We start from the raw sequence: 18,713 nt of genomic DNA, 5'->3' as shown, positions 1-18,713 counted from the left end.
AGTCTGCGCGGGACTGTGAGTACATGCCTCCTACAGCATCCGCGCCCAGGGAGGGCGGGATCAGGGAGGCTTTAAAGCGAAGCCGCAAAGTTTGAATAAAATCTTCTTTAACTGCAGTTTACCGACTCCGTGTCGTTATTTCAGCGCTGCGTGTAGCACACCGCTACAAGACTGTACTTGTGTACACTGGAACTTAGAAGGATGAGAGGGGATCTGATTGAAACATATAAGATTATTAAGGGATTGGGCACATGAGAGATAGGAAACATGTTCCTGATGTTGGAGAGTCCAGAACCAGAGGCCACAGTTTAAGAACAAAGGCCATTTAGAACAGAGTTGAGGAAAAACTTTTTCACCCAGAGAGTTGTGGATCTATGGAATGCTCTGCCTCAGAAGGCAGTGGAGGCCAATTCTCTGGATGCTTTCAAGAAAGAGTTAGATAGAGCTCTTAAAGATAGTGGAGTCAAGGGATATGGGGAGAAGGCAGGAACGGGGTACTGATCGTGGATGATCAGCCATGATCACAGTGAATGGCAGTGCTGGCTCAGAGGGCTGAATGGCCTACTCCTTCACCTATTGTCTAAAAAAAAAAGTAAACTTTCGAGGTTTTGGTCTGAGACCTACCTTCAGGATTCTTCTGGGTCTTGAAGAAAGGTGTTGGCCCAAAATGTCGACCACCTACTCTTTTCCGTAGATGCTGCCTGACCAGCTGAGTTGCTCCAGCATTTTGCGTGCGTTGCTTTGGATTTTCAGTATCTGCAGTCTTTCTGGTGTTATCTTGCACTGGGCTATATACCTCCAAAATAATTAAGTTTTTAATTTCAAAAGTGATCTACTAATTAATAAGTTAATTTAATGAAGTTCAAACATTTTTCTGTTACATTTAATTTTTTGGAAAATAAATGTTTGGAAAACTATGATTTTCTTGACTCATTAATGCAGGAGATTAATTTTGCCTTAGATTTTTTTAATTTAAAAATGTAGCATGCCGAAGTCTTTGGCATAGTACTGTAGTTGCTGCCACATGATTGGCTGATTAGATATTTATATTAATGAGCAGGTGAACAGGTGTACCTAATGAAGTGGCCGCTAAGCATGCTTATCTTCATATGGGAAAACACTTGTGGAAAAAGTAGGTGGATATACACTGGGAGTGAAAAGGAAATAAAGCAGAATTTATTTTCCTTAATTAACTTAATTCCAGTTAAAGCATTTCAAAATGTGAAGCTTGATATTCTGTACTCAACTTTAGAGTAAATCAACTGTTAAACTGGATGAGCAGGTGACAGTCATAGTTGAAAATTAGACAAAATATCTACTATTCTTCACATAGCATTTGTAGTGACTAACTGTTATTAGTCCCAAAATTTGTATAAACTCATATTTTTATTTTTCAAAGTTTGCTATAGATTGGAGTCTCTCCAAGGAGGCATATAATACGTTTCTTTCCCAGAAAGAACTTATGGGTTGACGCAGCTCCTTTGGCCTGTTGTTTCAACCTAAGTAGAGGAGCTGCAGCAGGAACATGAAACAAATTGCTTTCTGCTCCGCTGCTCATGGAGTCAGTCATACAGCAGGAAACTAGGCCCTTTGACCAAGCTTGTCCATGCAGAACAAGGTGCCACTCTGAGCTTGTCCCATTTGCTTCATCTGGCCATATCCTATCCATGAATCTGTCCAAGTGTCTTGTAAAGATTGTAATTGTACCCTCCTCAACCACCATCTTTGGTGACTTGTTCTACATGTTCATCACCCAGTTTTACTAAATGGAAATTGTATGAAAGCAGCTTGATTATGAAAGAAGTCAGAGGAGAATGGCCAGATTGGTTCAAGCTGACAGGAAGGCAACAGTAACTCAAATAACCACAGATTACAACTGTAGTTTGCATCAGAGCATCTCTGAATGCATAGTACAGTTGGCCCTCCTTAGCCGCGGGAGATTTGTTCCGGTAACCTGTCTCGGTGCAGGTGGACTTTAGGACCCAGGGGAGCTCCGGACACGCCACCGGCGGCTGCTGCTTGAATCCACGGTGTTTCTGTTCTGTTGACGGAAAACGATCACAATTGAAAATGAAGTGGAAATAAAGCAATCAGGAAGAGGTGAAATGCCATCGGTCATTGGAAAAGCTACAGTCGGTCAACGATCAGAACAATTTTAAAGGATAAAGTGAGAATAATGGAGCATGTGAAAGGCCCTGCCCCAATGAAAGCTACAATTATTACTAAGCATTGCAGTGGTTTAATTATTGAAATACATATGTTCTTTAAGTGTTTTATCTGCACAGAAAGGTAAAGTATATACTATATACTAAGACAGACGTTTGACTGATGCTAAATAGTACATACCAGATGTACCTGTTCCAACTTAGGTACAGATCCGACTTAAAGACTGCCTGTACATTAAATCATCTCTAGATTACTTATAGTACCTAATACAATGTAAATGCTATGTAAGTAGTTGTTACAGTGTATTGTTTAGGGAATAATGACAATAAAAAGTCTGTACATGCTCAAACAAGGAGTGCTGGAGAGAGATCTTCCGGGTTTTCCTGATCTGCGGTTGGTTGAATCCGCGTATGTGGAACCTGCGGATAAGGAGGGCCGACTGTATGTTCAGCCTTGAAGTGGATGGGCTACAGCAGCAGAAGACCACAAACATATGCTCAGTGGCCACTCTATTAGGTACCTCCTGTACCTGATAAAGTGGCCACTGAATGTATATTTTGTGGCCTGTCACTCCTTACATTTTGTCTCCAGTTGCTCTCTGATTTTAGTCATGCTCTACACAAATATTTTAATGTAATATTTCATTGGCCATTTCAGTTTTAGCCTATGAGCAAATCTGGATCATGTAATCCAGGCTGCATCACTGTCTGGTATGGGGGGGGGGGGGGGGGGCTACTGCACAGGACCGAAAGAAGCTGCAAAGGGTTGTAAATTTAGTCGGCTCCATCTTGGGTGCTAGTCTACAAAGTCCCCAGGACATCTTCAGGGAGCGGTGTCTCAGAAAGGCAATGTCCGTTACTAAGCACCCCCAGCACCCAGGGCATGCCCTTTTCTCATTGTTACCATCAGGTAGGAGGTACAGAAGCCTGAAGGCACAAACTCAGCGATTCAGGAACAGCTTCTTCCCCTCACTTTTTAAATATATGTTATTTCTGTTTTTGCATGGTCTTTAATCTATTCAATATACATATACTGTAATTGATTTACTTCATTTATATATTTTTTCTTCTATATTACGTATTGCATTGAACTGCTGCTGCTAAGTTAACAAATTTCACGACACATGCCGGTGATAATAAACCTGATTCTGATTTTGATTCCCAGACTACTTGTGGTTTTACTTTTGCCAAGACAAATTAATTTTATTGGAGATGCAACTGGAACTAATTTTTTGGAATTAATTTTATTAATTGCTTGCAGCCCTGAAATGTGCAGGGTGTGAAACTTCCTGGCCTCCAGCCTGTTTTCAGAGTAGGCTGAGTTCACTGGGACCGTGACAACAACATTTCTGAGCATTTGTCTTATTTTGCCTGGTAGATGGGATGAGCTGGTGGAGGAGGAAAAAAAAAAGAATTATTTTGTATTACAATAACTTGTGTTTCTGGCAATTGAAGCTTCAAAAGATAAAGATTAGCTTTACTTTTAATATACATTGAAATATACAGTGAAATGCATCATTTTGCCTCATTGGCTAACACAGTAAAGGATTGTGCTGAGGACAGCCTACGAGTGTTGTCATGCTTCCAGTGCCAGTGTAGCATGCCCCCAACTCACTACCCAAAGCCCAGCTGTCGGTCTTTGGAATGTGGAGGAAACTGGAGCTCCTGGAGGAATCTCACGTGGTCATGGGGGTGAACGTACCAACTCCTTACAGACAGCAGAGGGAATCGAACTTCGACCAGTAATTGCTCTTGCTGTAAAGCACTTGCGCTAACCACTACAGTTCTGTGTTGTGCAGTGTGATCATAAAATTTATCACAAGCTTAAACCACAAATCCACTGTGAGCTAGTGAGGTTGGAAAAAGTATTTTTGAATGTTCTTGGAAGTCATACAAGTTGAGGTAAGGTTCCACACAGACCATTTATCATCTCCTGAAGCAGTGTGGCAAAACTCCTGCCAGAAATGTTCTTTAGCAAGGATCATAATGTTTTCTTAACACTGTGATATAATCTAGCTTTAATGTAATTGGAACTGACCTTGCAGTTTAAATATTTACCAGTTTTCTTCTTCCCCTTAGCGGATATTGAAGTTGTAATCTGTGACACAGCAGTCAGAGCAGAAACCCTACTAAAGGGGGTGGAAACTGGGGTAACATCAGAACTGAAGATCATCATTGTCATAGATCCTTTTGGAGAAGACCTCAAAGAACGAGGAATTAAATCTGGAGTTGAGCTTGTTTCTTTAGCAGAAATAGAGGTGAGATTTCTGAAAACAACTTCATAATATGTGTGCTGCCTGTTTGCAGTACATGCACTTTTATTAATTAATGGTGCAAAGAGATGAAAGATAAAATGATCATTGTTTAATATTGCTGCTTATAGTCATCATGCCTTACTTTCTTGGAACTATTTTTAGTGATGTGCAATCTATGTTTCAGAACATGAGCTGTGCTTCGTTCCTTTCGACATTATTCAGAGGGGTGGATATATCTTGGAAGTATTTCTTAAAATACAAGGAACATTTACCTTTCTCCTTGTAAAATTTACTGAGTAACTCATTATTTCTTTTATTTCTGAGTTCCAATATCTGTATAAACATTAAGTCATCCATACAAATATTGCCATCCATTGGATAGGATTGAAATGAAACTAAATGCTTGGGATCAGATTGCTGAGGTTATCCAAGGGATCTATGGATGGATTCAATATAACTTCAGTTATCTGATTTTCCATGATTTTCATCCCTGAGAGGAAACAAATAATGTGCCAGTTCATTGCTCTTTTCTGTCTCTGTATAGGAACTAGGAAGGGAGAAGAAGCAAAAACTGAAAGTAAGTAAAACTCCATGTTTATTTCCAGTGCTCCTCGTCAAATCAGAATGCAGTTGGTTTGAATGTTATTTAATGAGCAAGCTAATAATTCAACCTTATAGTTTCAGGATTATGATTTTAAGTTTTGTCTTAACATATTAAAATCCCCTCTAAGAATCCCTCACACACTTTTCCTTCTCTTACAATACTTCTTTAAGCCTACACCTTTCACCAGTGTTTAATCATCTCTCATGATGTCTCCCTTCATATCTCAGTTAAGTTTTCTTTGTGATTGGTTTTGTGAAACACCTGAAGGATATCTCAATGTTGAGTCCATTCTGCCCTGATGGTATGTGATGATGACCAGAGTATAGAACTACGTACAATGAATGATGTGGCATTGAGAAAAGCCTCCTCTCCCCATGAGGAACAGACAACCCCTCTGACTGCAGCCGGGTGAGGAGGATCCTAACCAGGGTAAACCCGCACGAAGATGTGGTGTCGGACAGCATACCCGGTTGGGTGCTGAGCGATTTGTGCGGCCCAGCTAACTGAGGTCTTAATGGTCATCTTTAGTATCCCTTTGCAACAGTCTACTGTCCCTGCAGACTTCAAGATTGGCACCGTCATTCCGGGGTCCTTGAGAGCATCCGTAACTGTCCTGAAAGATCAGATCAATGTGGCTCTGATCTCAAGAAACATGAAGTGCTTTGAGTGGCTGGTAATGGATCGTAATGAATCATTCTGAATCCCTACATTGGATTGTTTTCCAGTTCACTGATAATCTCATAGCCTTGACCTTCCATTCTGTCCTGCCCCACCTCAAAGACAAATCTTCATGCTCATGGTTGTTGTTCATCCACTTCACTTTGGCATCTCACAGTATCATTCCTTACAGGCTGGTGGATAAATAGAGCTCATTAAAAGACTCAACACCCCTCTCTGTAATTGGATCTTTGACTTCTTGTTGGAAAAGGCCCGGTCAATCCAAGTTGGCAGCAACATCACACTGACCACTGGTGCCCCCCCCCGGGGTTGTGTGTTCGGTGTGTTGCTGTTCACACTGCTGACTCATGACTGCTGTGCCAGATCCAGCCCCAACATGTTCGCCGACGATAATGCAGTGGTTGTCCTCACCAGCAACACTAATCAATCAGCATACAGAGAGTAGGTAGAGAGACTTGTCAGATGGTGCGAGAACAACAACTTGAGTTTGAACGTGGGCAAGACAACAGAGATGTTGGTGGACTTCAGGCAGGCGCAGGTCAATAGCTCTGCCGTGGAGAGAATGAAGAGTGCAAAGATTATTTGTGTGTACGTAACGGATGATCGAACTTGGACCCACAACATTTCCTCATTAGTCAAGAAGACACAGTAATATCACAGTAAGACACTTTCTGCAGAGATTGAGACCTGCAAGGTTCCACGCTCCCATTCAAACAACTTTTTGTAGGAGTGCCACCTCAAGTGTCCTCTCTGGCTGCCTTATTGTGTGGTACAAAAACTGTGAGGAATCGAACCGCAAGACCCTACAGAGGGCAGTAAAAACTGCCGAGAGGATCTCCAGGGTCTCCATCCCCCCCACTTGTAACCTTTACCAGGAGCATTGCAGAGGAAGGACCTGAAGTATTGTTGAGTATCCTTCTACCTTCCACACTCTCTGACCCACTACCATCAGGATTAGGACTGGGTAACAACTGCTTCCCTCAGGCTGTGAGACTAAGAAATTCCCTGCCCACCAATGAGATCTCACCACTGGGATAGTGAGCTGTTTATTGTTTACTGCTTACCTGTGCTAAGCATTATATGCACTTTTATTTATATTTTATTTGTGGTAATATTTTGTTTTTTGTGCTGTGTGTATTATATATTTTGAGGGTGCACCATAGTCCGGGGGAATGTTATTTCATTTGGTTGTGCATATGGACAGTCAGGTGACAATAAACTTGAACTTGACAAAAACAATTTCTATCTGTATATCACACTAAAATATTAATTTTGCATTGTCCTGCAACTTGCCATTCTTGAGAAAATGAATCCCCTCCATTGTTATCTATGTATTTCCTCAATGTCCCCCATGTCTCCCTTCACCCATCCCCCCACCCCTGACATAACAGGGATGGGGTACCCGTTGTTCTTACATACCATCCTGTAAGTCTGTACATTTAATAGACCGTTCTCCACAACTTCTACCATCTCCAATGGATCCCGCCACCAGGTACATCTTCCCCCTCCCATCTCCACACTTTTGTCGTGTCTTACTTGTCTGCTTGTGCCTCCCCACCGATCTGCCTGGGGCTCCTATCCCTACAGCTCTGCTAAGTGTTACAACTGGTCCTTCTGTGCAGAGATGGCAAAATGCTATCTGGAGTGCTATTTAAATTTTTATTTGCTGTCAAAATGCTACCATTGTGGCAAGTAACCCATACTGGTTCAATTATCTAAATATTTTGGTTTCTTGTGTGTGTGGGTGGAGTATTTGCTCACAGGGTGTGTGTGTGTGAAGCGTCTAGTGCAGTAGTGCTTGTAGTTACTGCATGTTGTATGCCGCATAGTGCTGTCTGCTTGCTACTCTCTGCTTGCAGCTATTGCTGCTGGCGAGCCTTCTCAACAGAGGGTGGAAAGAGGAGCCGAGTGTGTAAGCCTCCTCTTGCCAGTACAGAGCCTCTCCACCACCAAGACTCCTGCAGTGCCTCCTCGGGGCCACACGCAGAAACTGGGTATCTTGCGGTCCCAGGGTAAACTACAGGGGATCTCGGAGCAGCAGTGGGCCCCAGAGATGTGGCGTGCAGGCCCACCACTGTGTGGACACGCCCTGGCGCCCATCAACCACTGTCCCAGCTATGGGTAAATAGCCCCACTGCCTTGTGGTAAGTCTGTTGAGACAAGGCTGAGGGAGCACACCCTGACAGAAAAGCAATGTGCTGGTGGCGCGCAATAGGCGGGCCTTAACAGACCAAGACCCAGCAGCCTCCTGCAGCCAAGATGTGGGACCGGTTGTCCTGGATTCACCCTTGCCACCGGGATTTACCTCATCATGGAGAAGATAGTGCTACTGGGGATGGCGCACCCCCTGTGGCACTTTAATACCTTCCTTGCGCAGGTCTCCACCTCTGACCACGGTGAACAAAACCTGGACCTTACATGTGTTTGAAGTCTGATGGCGATGGGGCGTCTGGCAACGGGAGCAGGTTCAAATGGACTGGGAGCTCCTAGTCAGAACCCTGCACAGCAGCGGCACAGGGTATTTGGTCGCTCGCAGCTGGGACTGAGTGGCAGCTGTTTTCGGCAGACCCCTGTGCGACTGAGCAGCCCTATTTAGGGACAACATTGCTCACCCCAATTGGGGAAGGGCCTAGAAAAGGTGGCCTAAAAATTGCCCATTCAATCACTCACCTGGATAGGTTACCACGCCTATCGGGCTATTCCACTACTGCAGTCGAAATAAGAAACAATACAACCTAAAACTGGCAACATGGAGTGTAAGGACTCTCCTGGACTCGTATGGCATCTCTGACAGACCACCTTGCCGGAGAACAGCCTTGATCGCTGCTGAGCTGAGGCGCTACAACATCGACATTGCTACTCTGACTGAGATCAGGCTCCTGGATTAAAGGCTGTTTAACAGAGGAAGGGATGGGTTACACCTTCTGGAAAGGTTTCCCTCCAGGTGGACAACATCTCCACTGAGTAGGATTGGCCATCAAGAACACCTTTCTACCAAGTCTCACAGAAACACCTATTGGCGTTCATGAAAGACTAATGACCCACCGTATCCCCCAGCAAAGAAATGTTATGCCATGCTTCTCAGTGCCTATGCTCCAACTTTGCCATCTGAGAATGAGGCCAAGGAATGCTTTTATCAGATATTGGATGAAGCTCTTTGCCAGATCCCTAAGAATGATAAGATCGGGGACTTTAACACTAGGGTGGGACAGAACAACTGGATATGGAGTGGAGTGCTAGGTAAGGCATGGTATTGGCCAGGTGAATGCTCTGAGCATAACCTTACTATAACCAACATCATCTTCCAGCAGAAAGCAAAATATAAGACCTCGTAGAGACATCAAGGATGTTCTCATCACCCGTGCCGTGAGAGGTGCAGAGTGTTGGACTGACCACCGTATGATTGTGGCCAAGCTCCATATGAAAGTGCGTCCCTCCTTGTGGCTGCAAAAACCCAATAAAAAGTGGCTAAGTTGCAACTCAAACGATAACTCAGATACCATCCACAACTTGTTTAAGGACATGCACAAAGCACATCGGGCAACTTTAGATAACCCTTCATCCATCAGCATCAGACAGCATTGGCAGGCAGCTCGGAGGAAAGTGCAAAAGGCAATATGGGCCATACAAAATGAGTGGTGGACTGAAAAGGCACATGAAATCCAGTCCTTTCTCAATAATGACATGCATAATTTTTACAGTGCTGTGAAAACCATCTACGGCCCAATAAATCAATGCGTTATTTCCCTGAGAACAGCAGGTGGACTAACATTTCTGAAGAATCAGAATACCATTCTGCTGAGGTGGGCTGAGCATTTTAACACCCTGCTTAATCAGGACTCTGACGCAGACCCCACCATCCTGGATGAACTGCCTGAACTTCCTCCTATCCACAACCTCAGTCTACCACCAATCTTCCAGGAGGTTCATCCCTGCTGAGTTATTGAAGAACGGAGGGCACATGTATATGGGCGCCCTCTACCAGTACATCACCAAGGCCTGGACTGATGAGAACATCCCACAGCAATGGAGAAATGCAAACATCATTGTAATTTATAAGAACAAGGGTGACAAGGCCATTTGCGGCAATAGTAGGGGCACATCACTCCTTTCTGTTGCTGGAAAGGTCCTGGCTAAGGTGATGCTTCAGAGGCTCATCAGCAACATCACTGAGTCAATGCTGCCTGAATCGCAGTGTGGATTTAGGAAGAACAGGAACACGGTCGACATGATCTTCACAGCCTTGCAGCTTCAGTAAAAGTGCCGGGAGCAATATCAGGACCTGTTTATGGCCTTTGTCGACCGCTCCAAAGCATTCGACACTATGCAAAGAGAGCTCTTATGGGGTGTCCTCCTCAGGTTTGGCTGTCCCAATAAATTTGTTAACATCCTCCACCAGTTCCACGATGGGATGACTGCTCAGGTGACCATAGGAGGACAAGAGTCTGAGCCCTTCCTTGTACACACAGAGGTGAGGCAGAGGTGTGTGCTAGCACCAGTGCTCTTTAACATCTTCCTCCTGTGTGTTACCAAGCTTCTCCACAATGAGATTGAGTACAGCAGTGATGTGGCAGTGGACGTCAGATTAGATAGCAACCTCTTTGACATCAGGAGGCTCCGTGCAACCACCAAACTCCATAGAGAGCGGGTCCTGGAGCTGCAGTATGTAGATGACTGTGCTCTTGTGGCCCATACTCCGGAGGATCTTCAGACTGTCCTGACTGTGGCGGTGAGAGCATACAGCAGGATGGGGCTGACTGTCAATACCACCAAGACAGAAGTGGTTTGCCAATGGAGTACCAGTGTCCCACCCACCCTACCTGCCTTCACTGTTGGTGATGAAAAGCTGCCAGTAGTGCCATCTTTCAAATATCTGGGGAGCATTCTCTCTGAGGATAGCGGCATTGACAACGACGTCTAGAGAAAGCCGCATTAAACAGGCATCAGCTGCCTTTGAGAGACTCCAGCATAGAGTCTTTCAGAACAGGAGCCTTCGTCCCTCCACATAGGTCGCCGTATACCAAGTGGTCTGTGTCACCACCCTCCTTTATGGCTGTGAAGCTTGGGTAACCTACAGCTGTCACATCAAGTCCTTGGAGCGCTTCCACATAAGCTGCCTTCATACCTGGCATGAGCGGGTGCCTCACACTGAAATACTTGTAAAGATAATCTGCAGAAGTATTGAGGCCATGATGATCCAGCGACAGCTGCAGTGGCTGGGGCACGTGATCAGGTTGCCCCTATGTCGGCTACCCCGCAGAGTGTTATACAGCCAGCCTCATCATGGTCAACGCTCAGCTGGAGGGCCGAAGAAGCGCTATAAGGATCAGATGAAGAATGCTTTAAGGAAGTGCAAGATCAGACCCGAGGACCTGAAGAATATTGCTGCTGACCGTATCACTTGGTGACAGCTGTGTAGGGACGGGGTTTGTATTCTGGAGATGGAAAGAAAAACCAGAAGACAGCAGAAGAGAGCCAGGAGAAATGCAGCCATGGTTGCCATCACTACCACATGTACATGTCCCACCTGCAGTAGAACTTGTGGGTCCAGGACAGGACTGTACAGTCATCAAAGATCTCACCGTTAAAGGAGTGGACGTCATCATCGGATTTGGATGGACAACCAAAGAAGAATTTTGGTTTAAAACCATAACACGGGAACAATATTAGACCATTCAGCCCTTCAGGTCTGCTCCCCTATTTGATGGCTGCTGATTTATTTTCCCTCACAACCCCTTCTCCTGCCTTCTCCCTGTAACCTGTGACACTGTTAACCCCTGCTGTAAATATCCCAATGGTTTAACCTCCACAGGCAATAAACTCCACTATCCCTCATTTGTTCCTTCAGTGATGCTGGAAACTTTTCCAATGGAGTTTCCATTTGATAATCTTTTACCTTGTCTCATTTCAGCCACCACATTCTGATGATTTGGCTGTTATTTGTTTCACCAGTGGAACCACAGGCAAGTACTTCGAAGAAAACTGCCTCGTTCATGTTTTTATATGTCCATTCCCACTTCCTCTTGTCAAAGTATTAATGATCTTTCTCTCTGACTGCAACAAAATAGTTCTGTGTTAAATAATTTCAATGTCCCAGTTATTTTATTTATGTCAGTCAATAAAATTATTATTATGTCAGTTAATAAAACTTAGTTTTTGGCTGAAAGAATATATGAAATCTACTGTTCTTTTAAGTTCATTTGATGTCATTACAGTTTACCCCGATTTAAAATTACACATGTTAATTTTTCATTGCTTTTGATCGTGATAATGAACTGATGCTGATTTGTAATGTGATAATTAAACTTGATTACTGTTGCTCTTTCAGGAAACCCCAAAGGGGCACTGTTGACTCATGCAAACATTGTGTCTAATCTCTCTGCTTTTATCAAAATGACAGAGGTAAATGTCAGACTTTTCCATTCAGTCTTTGTTTACATGTGCTGCCAATATGTAAGCTGATTCTCTGCATCTGTAACAGTTTTGAAGTAAAGATTTTAAAGACTTCAAGTGACAGAAAAATCTTCAGGTTGAAATTATTTTATAATTACACCTTCCATGAATTGTACGACTCTTAAAATATAGATGCTTGCATTAAGAGTAGAGGTCTGAGTGAAGCTGGCTCGACTAGCTGTTTTGAATATGGCAAAGCTCTACAAACAACAATGATGTGAATTTATCAGATTATCTCTGTTATTTCTTTGTGTGGGGGTATTGGAGAGGCATACCTGAGCACTGGGAGATTCCCTAAAATTTCAAAACTAGAGAAGTACAGTGGATTCCAGTTAGTTAAAACACAGCACATTTTGGCCCAATTAAGGACCACCCCAATGAGCTGCAGTTTCATGGAAATAGTTAAATAGATGTAAAAATGCTGAGAGTGAAAATGAAAGTATTTCATTTCTTCAACACAAGTTAGGAAGTAAAAAGAATTTGAAGGTATCAACCCTCATCTTGAATGTTACAAATTATATGCATTTAAATAAACTACATATACCAATTATAATGCTACCACAGTACTATAAAACTGCATCAGTTCCTCGTAGATAACGATGGAGGAATTCATTCAGAGTGTGCTGCCGTGTGTGGGTGTTCATGGAGGAATAGCACCTCTGGTGAAGGAGCTTGTCGTGTCCATCCTGGGGCACCTGACTCACCTTTGGTCTCCCCCAGACACTCAGCTCTCACCTGTGGCTCCAAATAGTTGTTTGCATGCAGCAGTGGCCATGCAGGCTAAACCAGGTGAGGGAAGCAGGCAGACCCCATACTCTTGTGAAATAGAAACATGCCTGTGAAGTCAACTCCGGCAGACTGGGCGGATGAGATCGACAGCGAGATCCAACAGCCAAGAAGGTGGTTCTGCGACGCTTCGTGGAGAGTGGAGAACGCGATGAGGCACAGAAAATGTCATGGTTATCCACTGTGACCAAGGAAGATTCCAGTTTACAATGGCTACTCATACCAGTGGACCCAGACTTCTGAGGTTGAGAGAATATAAATGTGCCAATAGAATGGCTTTTCCACTTTAACAACTCTCCCGTACAGGTTTCACTACCATCAGTGAATGCTGCGGTCAATCAACATGCTTACTGTGTGCTCTTGATTGACTGCAAGTGAACAAAATTAGCACAGGCACCCACTGTAGATAATGAACGGTCTTCATACAAAGCTTTCGACGATTCTGCCCTCCAAATTTTCATTTTCATTGTAACAGTCAAGATGATTGTTGATAGCTTTATTTTGTTTCCAGTTCCTAACTGGTTGAAGTTATAAAATTGCTTTGTTTTCACTCCCGGCTTTTCGTGGCATCTCCAAGGCTGAATGCCTGAAACCGCAGTGAGCAAAACAGTAATAAATTGTTTTACTGCTTATTTCTCGCCAACTATCGGTGACAAAAAAAATCATTGCTTTTCGAGCACAAACACATGCAACTGGTGTTATTTAAAAACTCTTCACTCTAAGCACGGTGTAGCATCTAACGGCCACACAAGTTCACGTGATTGATGCTCCTGTCCCAATGAAGCAGTATCCTGTCGCAAATAGATGAAGAGAGTGCCAGCTTTTTGTTCTTTAAGAATTGTTCCAAATAAGTGGCTTCTGGAATCCATGATATTTTGAAATCTAGACACTGCAGTTCACCAAGTGACTGCAGATCACCTGCAGATAATCTGTTTGAGTGCAGGGGTTTACAACTATTTTTTATGCCATGGACCTCTACTATTAACTGAGGGGTCCATGGACACCAGGTTGGGAACATCTGCTCTAGAGACATTGTGATGATCACAGTTCAATTTTTTTCAATACTAATGGACATAATTATGATTAGCAAAACAATGACTGCAACATACTACATACAATATTATACACATTGTTAGAAAATGCATGGCAAACCAAGGCAAAAGGTATAATGCCTTTCTAAAAACCCAAGGCTTAAATACTTAATGTGCACAGAAGAGTGAGATGAAACAGTTAAACTTTCAGTGAAGAGCTGGAGATAAAATTGACTACACATCTTTTTCTATTTTATCATAACTCTGTGGTTCACGGTTGCACATACAGTTTTATTTGATTAAAAGAAAATGGTTCTTTATGTACTGAATGTAACATTGTGCATTTATAGTTTACAATTCTGCAGCAAATGGTCAGAAAAGTTCTTGAACTTGGTTCTAGCAATGCAATTAACAAATGTAAAATTCTGATGTACTGGCACTCTATCCTTTATAATTATGCTTTCAGAAAGCTTAAAATTAATACCTATCTGATCTATCTTTTTTCTCTCTTTCCTTTCACTTCATTCTTTTCTTCAAATCAAGTAGAAAATGAATGTACCCAGTCCAGATGATACTTTAATCTCTTTCTTACCTCTGGGCCATATGTTTGAAAGATTGGTGGAGGTACGTGTCTCTGGTTAACCTGTGTGCTATGGATCATGTGTTATGTTTTTACAGGGGCAATGGGTGGCATCACCCTCTGACATACACATTTCCTTTTTACCACTTGCACATATGTTTGAGCGCCTGGTACAGGTAAGACACAGAATTTGTAAGCATTAAGGTGTATTTCAATATTCAGCATGGTTTAGTGGGCTTGTGGAGAATTTCTCTTCAGAGTTATTACTATTCTAACACTTGATTTGTGGGTTACCGTGGTATTGTGATTGTTATGTTTTTGGAGAAAGCCGAAAGGAGATTAGTCCAGGGTAATTCTTGAAATGAAGGGTTTGTCCTATCAGGAGAAAGAAGCTAGATAGTTTGAGTCTGTATTCCTTAGAGTTAGTTGAATGAGGGGCAAATTACTCCACCCTAAAGGGGTCCTGACTGGATGACTATTGAGATGTTTTCGCTAGTAGGAGAGTTACAACAAAGGGGATAAAACTGCAAGATAAGGAGCCTGTGCATAGACCTTCAAAACAAAGGTGCATGGAAATTTCTTCTCTCAGAAGGTAGTGAATCTGTAAGTCTCTGTCCCAGTGGATGGTGGAGGCCAGATCATGAGATGTGTCTAAGGTGGAGATAGATAAATATTTGAAAGATAGAAGAATTGAGGGTTATGGGCAACTGGCACAGGAGAGCACTTGAGGCCAGTATGGATCAGGCATGATCATATTGAATGGAGGAATCTGCTTAAAGGGGGCCTACTCTTGCTTCTCTTTCATGTTCTTGTGATTTTGTAGAGCATTAAACCAAATACAAGGACCAACAATTCAATGGTATTAGATCTAATTCTACCACAATGTGCCCCATGACCCTATAATACAATGGGTTTTTAAATTAAGTTAAATGCTAGAAGTGAAAAGCTAGTATCTGTTCTGGCAAATAGTTAAGTATTAAATTTTTTTTCCAGAATTTGCCTGGTTTGCAAATGTCCTTGAGGAAAGGAAATTTTAACTAATCTGGCCTTTAGTTGGAGTCCCTTCATGTTATTGCCTAATCACAGATACCTGGATAAGCCAGAGGCCACTCAAAGGACGGTTGGTTATGACTGATAATTGTTAGCCTTGCCAAATTGTCTATTTTTCATTGAAGAGTAATTAAATGTAAGAACAGTGGATGAAAGTAGAGGCAACCTCTGCATTATGACCATTTAGGTAATTGAGATTCAGAAGTCTCAAACCGTCTACCTGCCAATTAGAATCAAAATCACACTCACAGAATCTGAGGGAGGAAAAAGTAAATAAAGAAACCAGAATTTCTTTTCAGCCTCTCATCTTTTGAGGCCCACACAGAAAATGTGGCTTCATGTTATGGAAAATTGTAATAAGGACAGTAATGTGAGGAACATATACAAAATGCTGGAGGGACTCAGCAAATCATACAGATGTATCGAGACGAATAAAGAGTTGACATCGATTCTTATATTCCTTTCCATAAATGCTGCCTGAACTGAGCTCCTCCAGCATTTTGTGTCTCTTGTTCTGGATTTCAGGCATCCAGAGTCAAAGGCCCGCAGATTGGATATTTCGGGACCATATGGTGACTTCACTGATATAGGCAGCAAGGTCCCCAAATGGTCCAGACATCAATTAGTGTTACCGATGTGTGGTCGACTGCACTTGTGTGATGAAACTTCCTTCTGTCATTTGAAGGAGGAGAAAATTTACATCGCTGTGCTGGTTTGACGTTTTCATTTTGAAAAATTAACAATTCATTCAAACAGAATATATTTAGTTTGGGCCACAAAGTAAACTTAATGCGTATTAAGTTTTGGGGCTGTTGGAATTTTTAAAAAAATGAATATGAAAACATATTTTGGGATTGATTTTGGATTTATTTGATCAATTACTTATTTAGTATGTGAATACCCACTAAAGTTCAGTGTTACCTCGATAAAGTATGTGCAATAACTTGAAATTTGCATGGAAACTTTTCAACTAGGATTTGCTAGTGTATCTGATCAGATGGAAGGTAGTTTTGAATGAGGTTCTTCATTTTGGCCAGGCTTGTTATTAAGTTAAATGTAATGATTTATAGATAAAGTATACCAAATTACAGAAGTTGTATTTTAGTATTGAATAGAGTTTATCTTGGAAAAATGAACAGGTGAGAGGATTTTATAGGTTCAAGTTATGTAGTTAGGATTGGATAGAATAATTCTTGCACAAAACACAATGCTAATAGAACTCAATGGGTCAAGCAGCATCTCTGAAGGCAAATTTGCCTCCACACGTGCTGCTTGACCAGCAGGGTTCTAACAGCCAAAGTGGCCTAGTGTGGTTTATTTATTAAAGAAATGAACTTTAACTTTCCTCCTTAGACAGGACTGTTCCTCTAGGCTTTGCTTTTTTTTAAAAAAAAGCGCTTTGCTTTCATCTCTGCCCTGAGCATTACATTTTCCTTTTGTGAGTTTTTCTGATTCATGTTCCATATGTAGAGGCAGATCTCAAGGTCCTTCTGATAGATCTCCTTCCAATCCCTTGATAAAGTGATGGTGGGAAAGGGATCAGCCGCAATCTGCTGGCTTCCTACACATTTTCATTGGAAAGTCAGCAGGCAGCATTTTTGATGAACCACAAGTGTTAAAATCACATGTGTATCCTGCTAGTAATCCTAGATAGCAACAAAGAATTAACAAAACCAAGACCTTTTTACCATTTTCAGCCTTTGCCATCACTTTGTGTATTTGGTGGCATTTTGTACATATGTAAACATTTTCTTCAGGTGGAAACACCACTTCCGGCACCGAGAATAAATGTATTGGTTGTTGCTGAAATACTCAACAGACTTTGGAAGCCAGGGATTTACAAGAAATTATAACTGTTGAGCTAAATAGCTGAAGAGAAGGGGAAACATCTGTTTTTAATTGAAGGTTTCTGAAGGTGTTTTGTGATCTGGAAACCATACACTAGTGTAGAAATATTTGACATTAAATGCTTGTGTGCAGGTATATAAAGAAAGAACTGTTTACAAAGATGATGTGTAGCGTAGATAGGATAGCATTTTTTTCTCAAGACGAGAGTCTAAAACTAGAGGACATAGGTTTAAGGTGAGAGGGGATTAATTTAAAGATCTCTGGGGTAAGTTTTTCCACAGCATGGTGAAGCTCCCAGAGGAAAGAGTGAAAATAGACAATATTACATTGTTTAGAAGGGATTTGGACAGATATTTGGATAGGAAGAAAATCTCGGGATACAAGTCTAATGTGAGCAAATGAGACTGCTTGTAAATATGCATCATGGTTAGTGTCGACAAGGTGGACCGTGAGGATTAGCTTCTGTGCCGTATACTTCCATGAGTCCAGGAAACACACCAAATGTTTGACTTATCCATACAGAGGAAAATAGAAATTTTCCATCAACACAAGATTCCATCTCCTCTATTGTGGATGTACTGTATATGTGTGATTAACGTGTCCTTGCTGCTTTCTGGCTTTGCTTTACAGGTTGTGGTCCTCTGTCATGGTGCACGGATTGGATTCTTTCAGGGAGACATTAGACTGTTAATGGATGACATCAAAGTTTTGAAGCCAACGATCTTTCCAGTTGTTCCCCGTTTGCTTAATAGGATGTATGATAGGGTGAGCCTGAACTCTTTAACAAAGTTTGGAAGCTTTACTAAAACAAAAGCAAAATGCATGACATTCAGCAAGTCCAGCGGTATTTTTGAAAAAAGAAAGTTAACATTTTAGGTCAAAGAACCTTTGAGCAATCTGGTAGTAATCTGTTTCTTTTTCATGGGTATTGCCTGACCTGCTGAGTGCTACTAGAATTTTATGTTTTTATTTCAGATTTCCTATATCTGCTATATTTTCTTTTAAAAATCAGAAGCTTTTATCTATAAAGCAAACTAGAATCTTTTTTAGTCATCACTCTTATCTCAGGGTGTTTTATTCAAAATCAAGCCACAGGACTACTGTAAGTAAATTGTAAAAACTCCCTCTAAAAGCTAGATTCAACTTGAACGTTTTGCTGAGTGTGATTGGACTAAGGAGTAGTAAAAATTATTTAATGCAGCTTTACAACATTTAAGTAGGTTATTCTGTCCAAACTACTGTCATTGAAGTTGGTTAATTATA

General features: G+C 42.0%; 1 protein-coding gene across 10 annotated transcripts in view; it reads left to right on the top strand.

Moving 5' to 3' along the window:
* Positions 1–18,713, top strand: part of LOC140728963 (long-chain-fatty-acid--CoA ligase 1-like) — a 199,243-nt gene that overhangs the window by 140,361 nt on the left and 40,169 nt on the right. For 9 of the 10 annotated variants that reach the window (XM_073048125.1, XM_073048126.1, XM_073048131.1 and 6 more), the window contains 6 exons: positions 4,245–4,423; positions 4,965–4,997; positions 11,614–11,665; positions 12,031–12,104; positions 14,651–14,728; positions 18,081–18,215. In XM_073048125.1, coding sequence (XP_072904226.1) covers positions 4,245–4,423; positions 4,965–4,997; positions 11,614–11,665; positions 12,031–12,104; positions 14,651–14,728; positions 18,081–18,215 — 551 coding nt within the window. Of the gene's footprint in view, positions 1–4,244; positions 4,424–4,964; positions 4,998–11,613; positions 11,666–12,030; positions 12,105–14,518; positions 14,597–14,650; positions 14,729–18,080; positions 18,216–18,713 lie in introns of all 10 variants that reach the window. The other variant, XM_073048124.1, reaches the window with a different exon arrangement.

This window comes from Hemitrygon akajei, chromosome 6, assembly GCF_048418815.1.
Source record: "Hemitrygon akajei chromosome 6, sHemAka1.3, whole genome shotgun sequence".
Taxonomy (NCBI): Eukaryota; Metazoa; Chordata; class Chondrichthyes; order Myliobatiformes; family Dasyatidae; genus Hemitrygon; species Hemitrygon akajei.
Note: the sequence above shows the minus strand (reverse complement) of the source record. Positions and strands in the feature narration are given on the sequence as shown.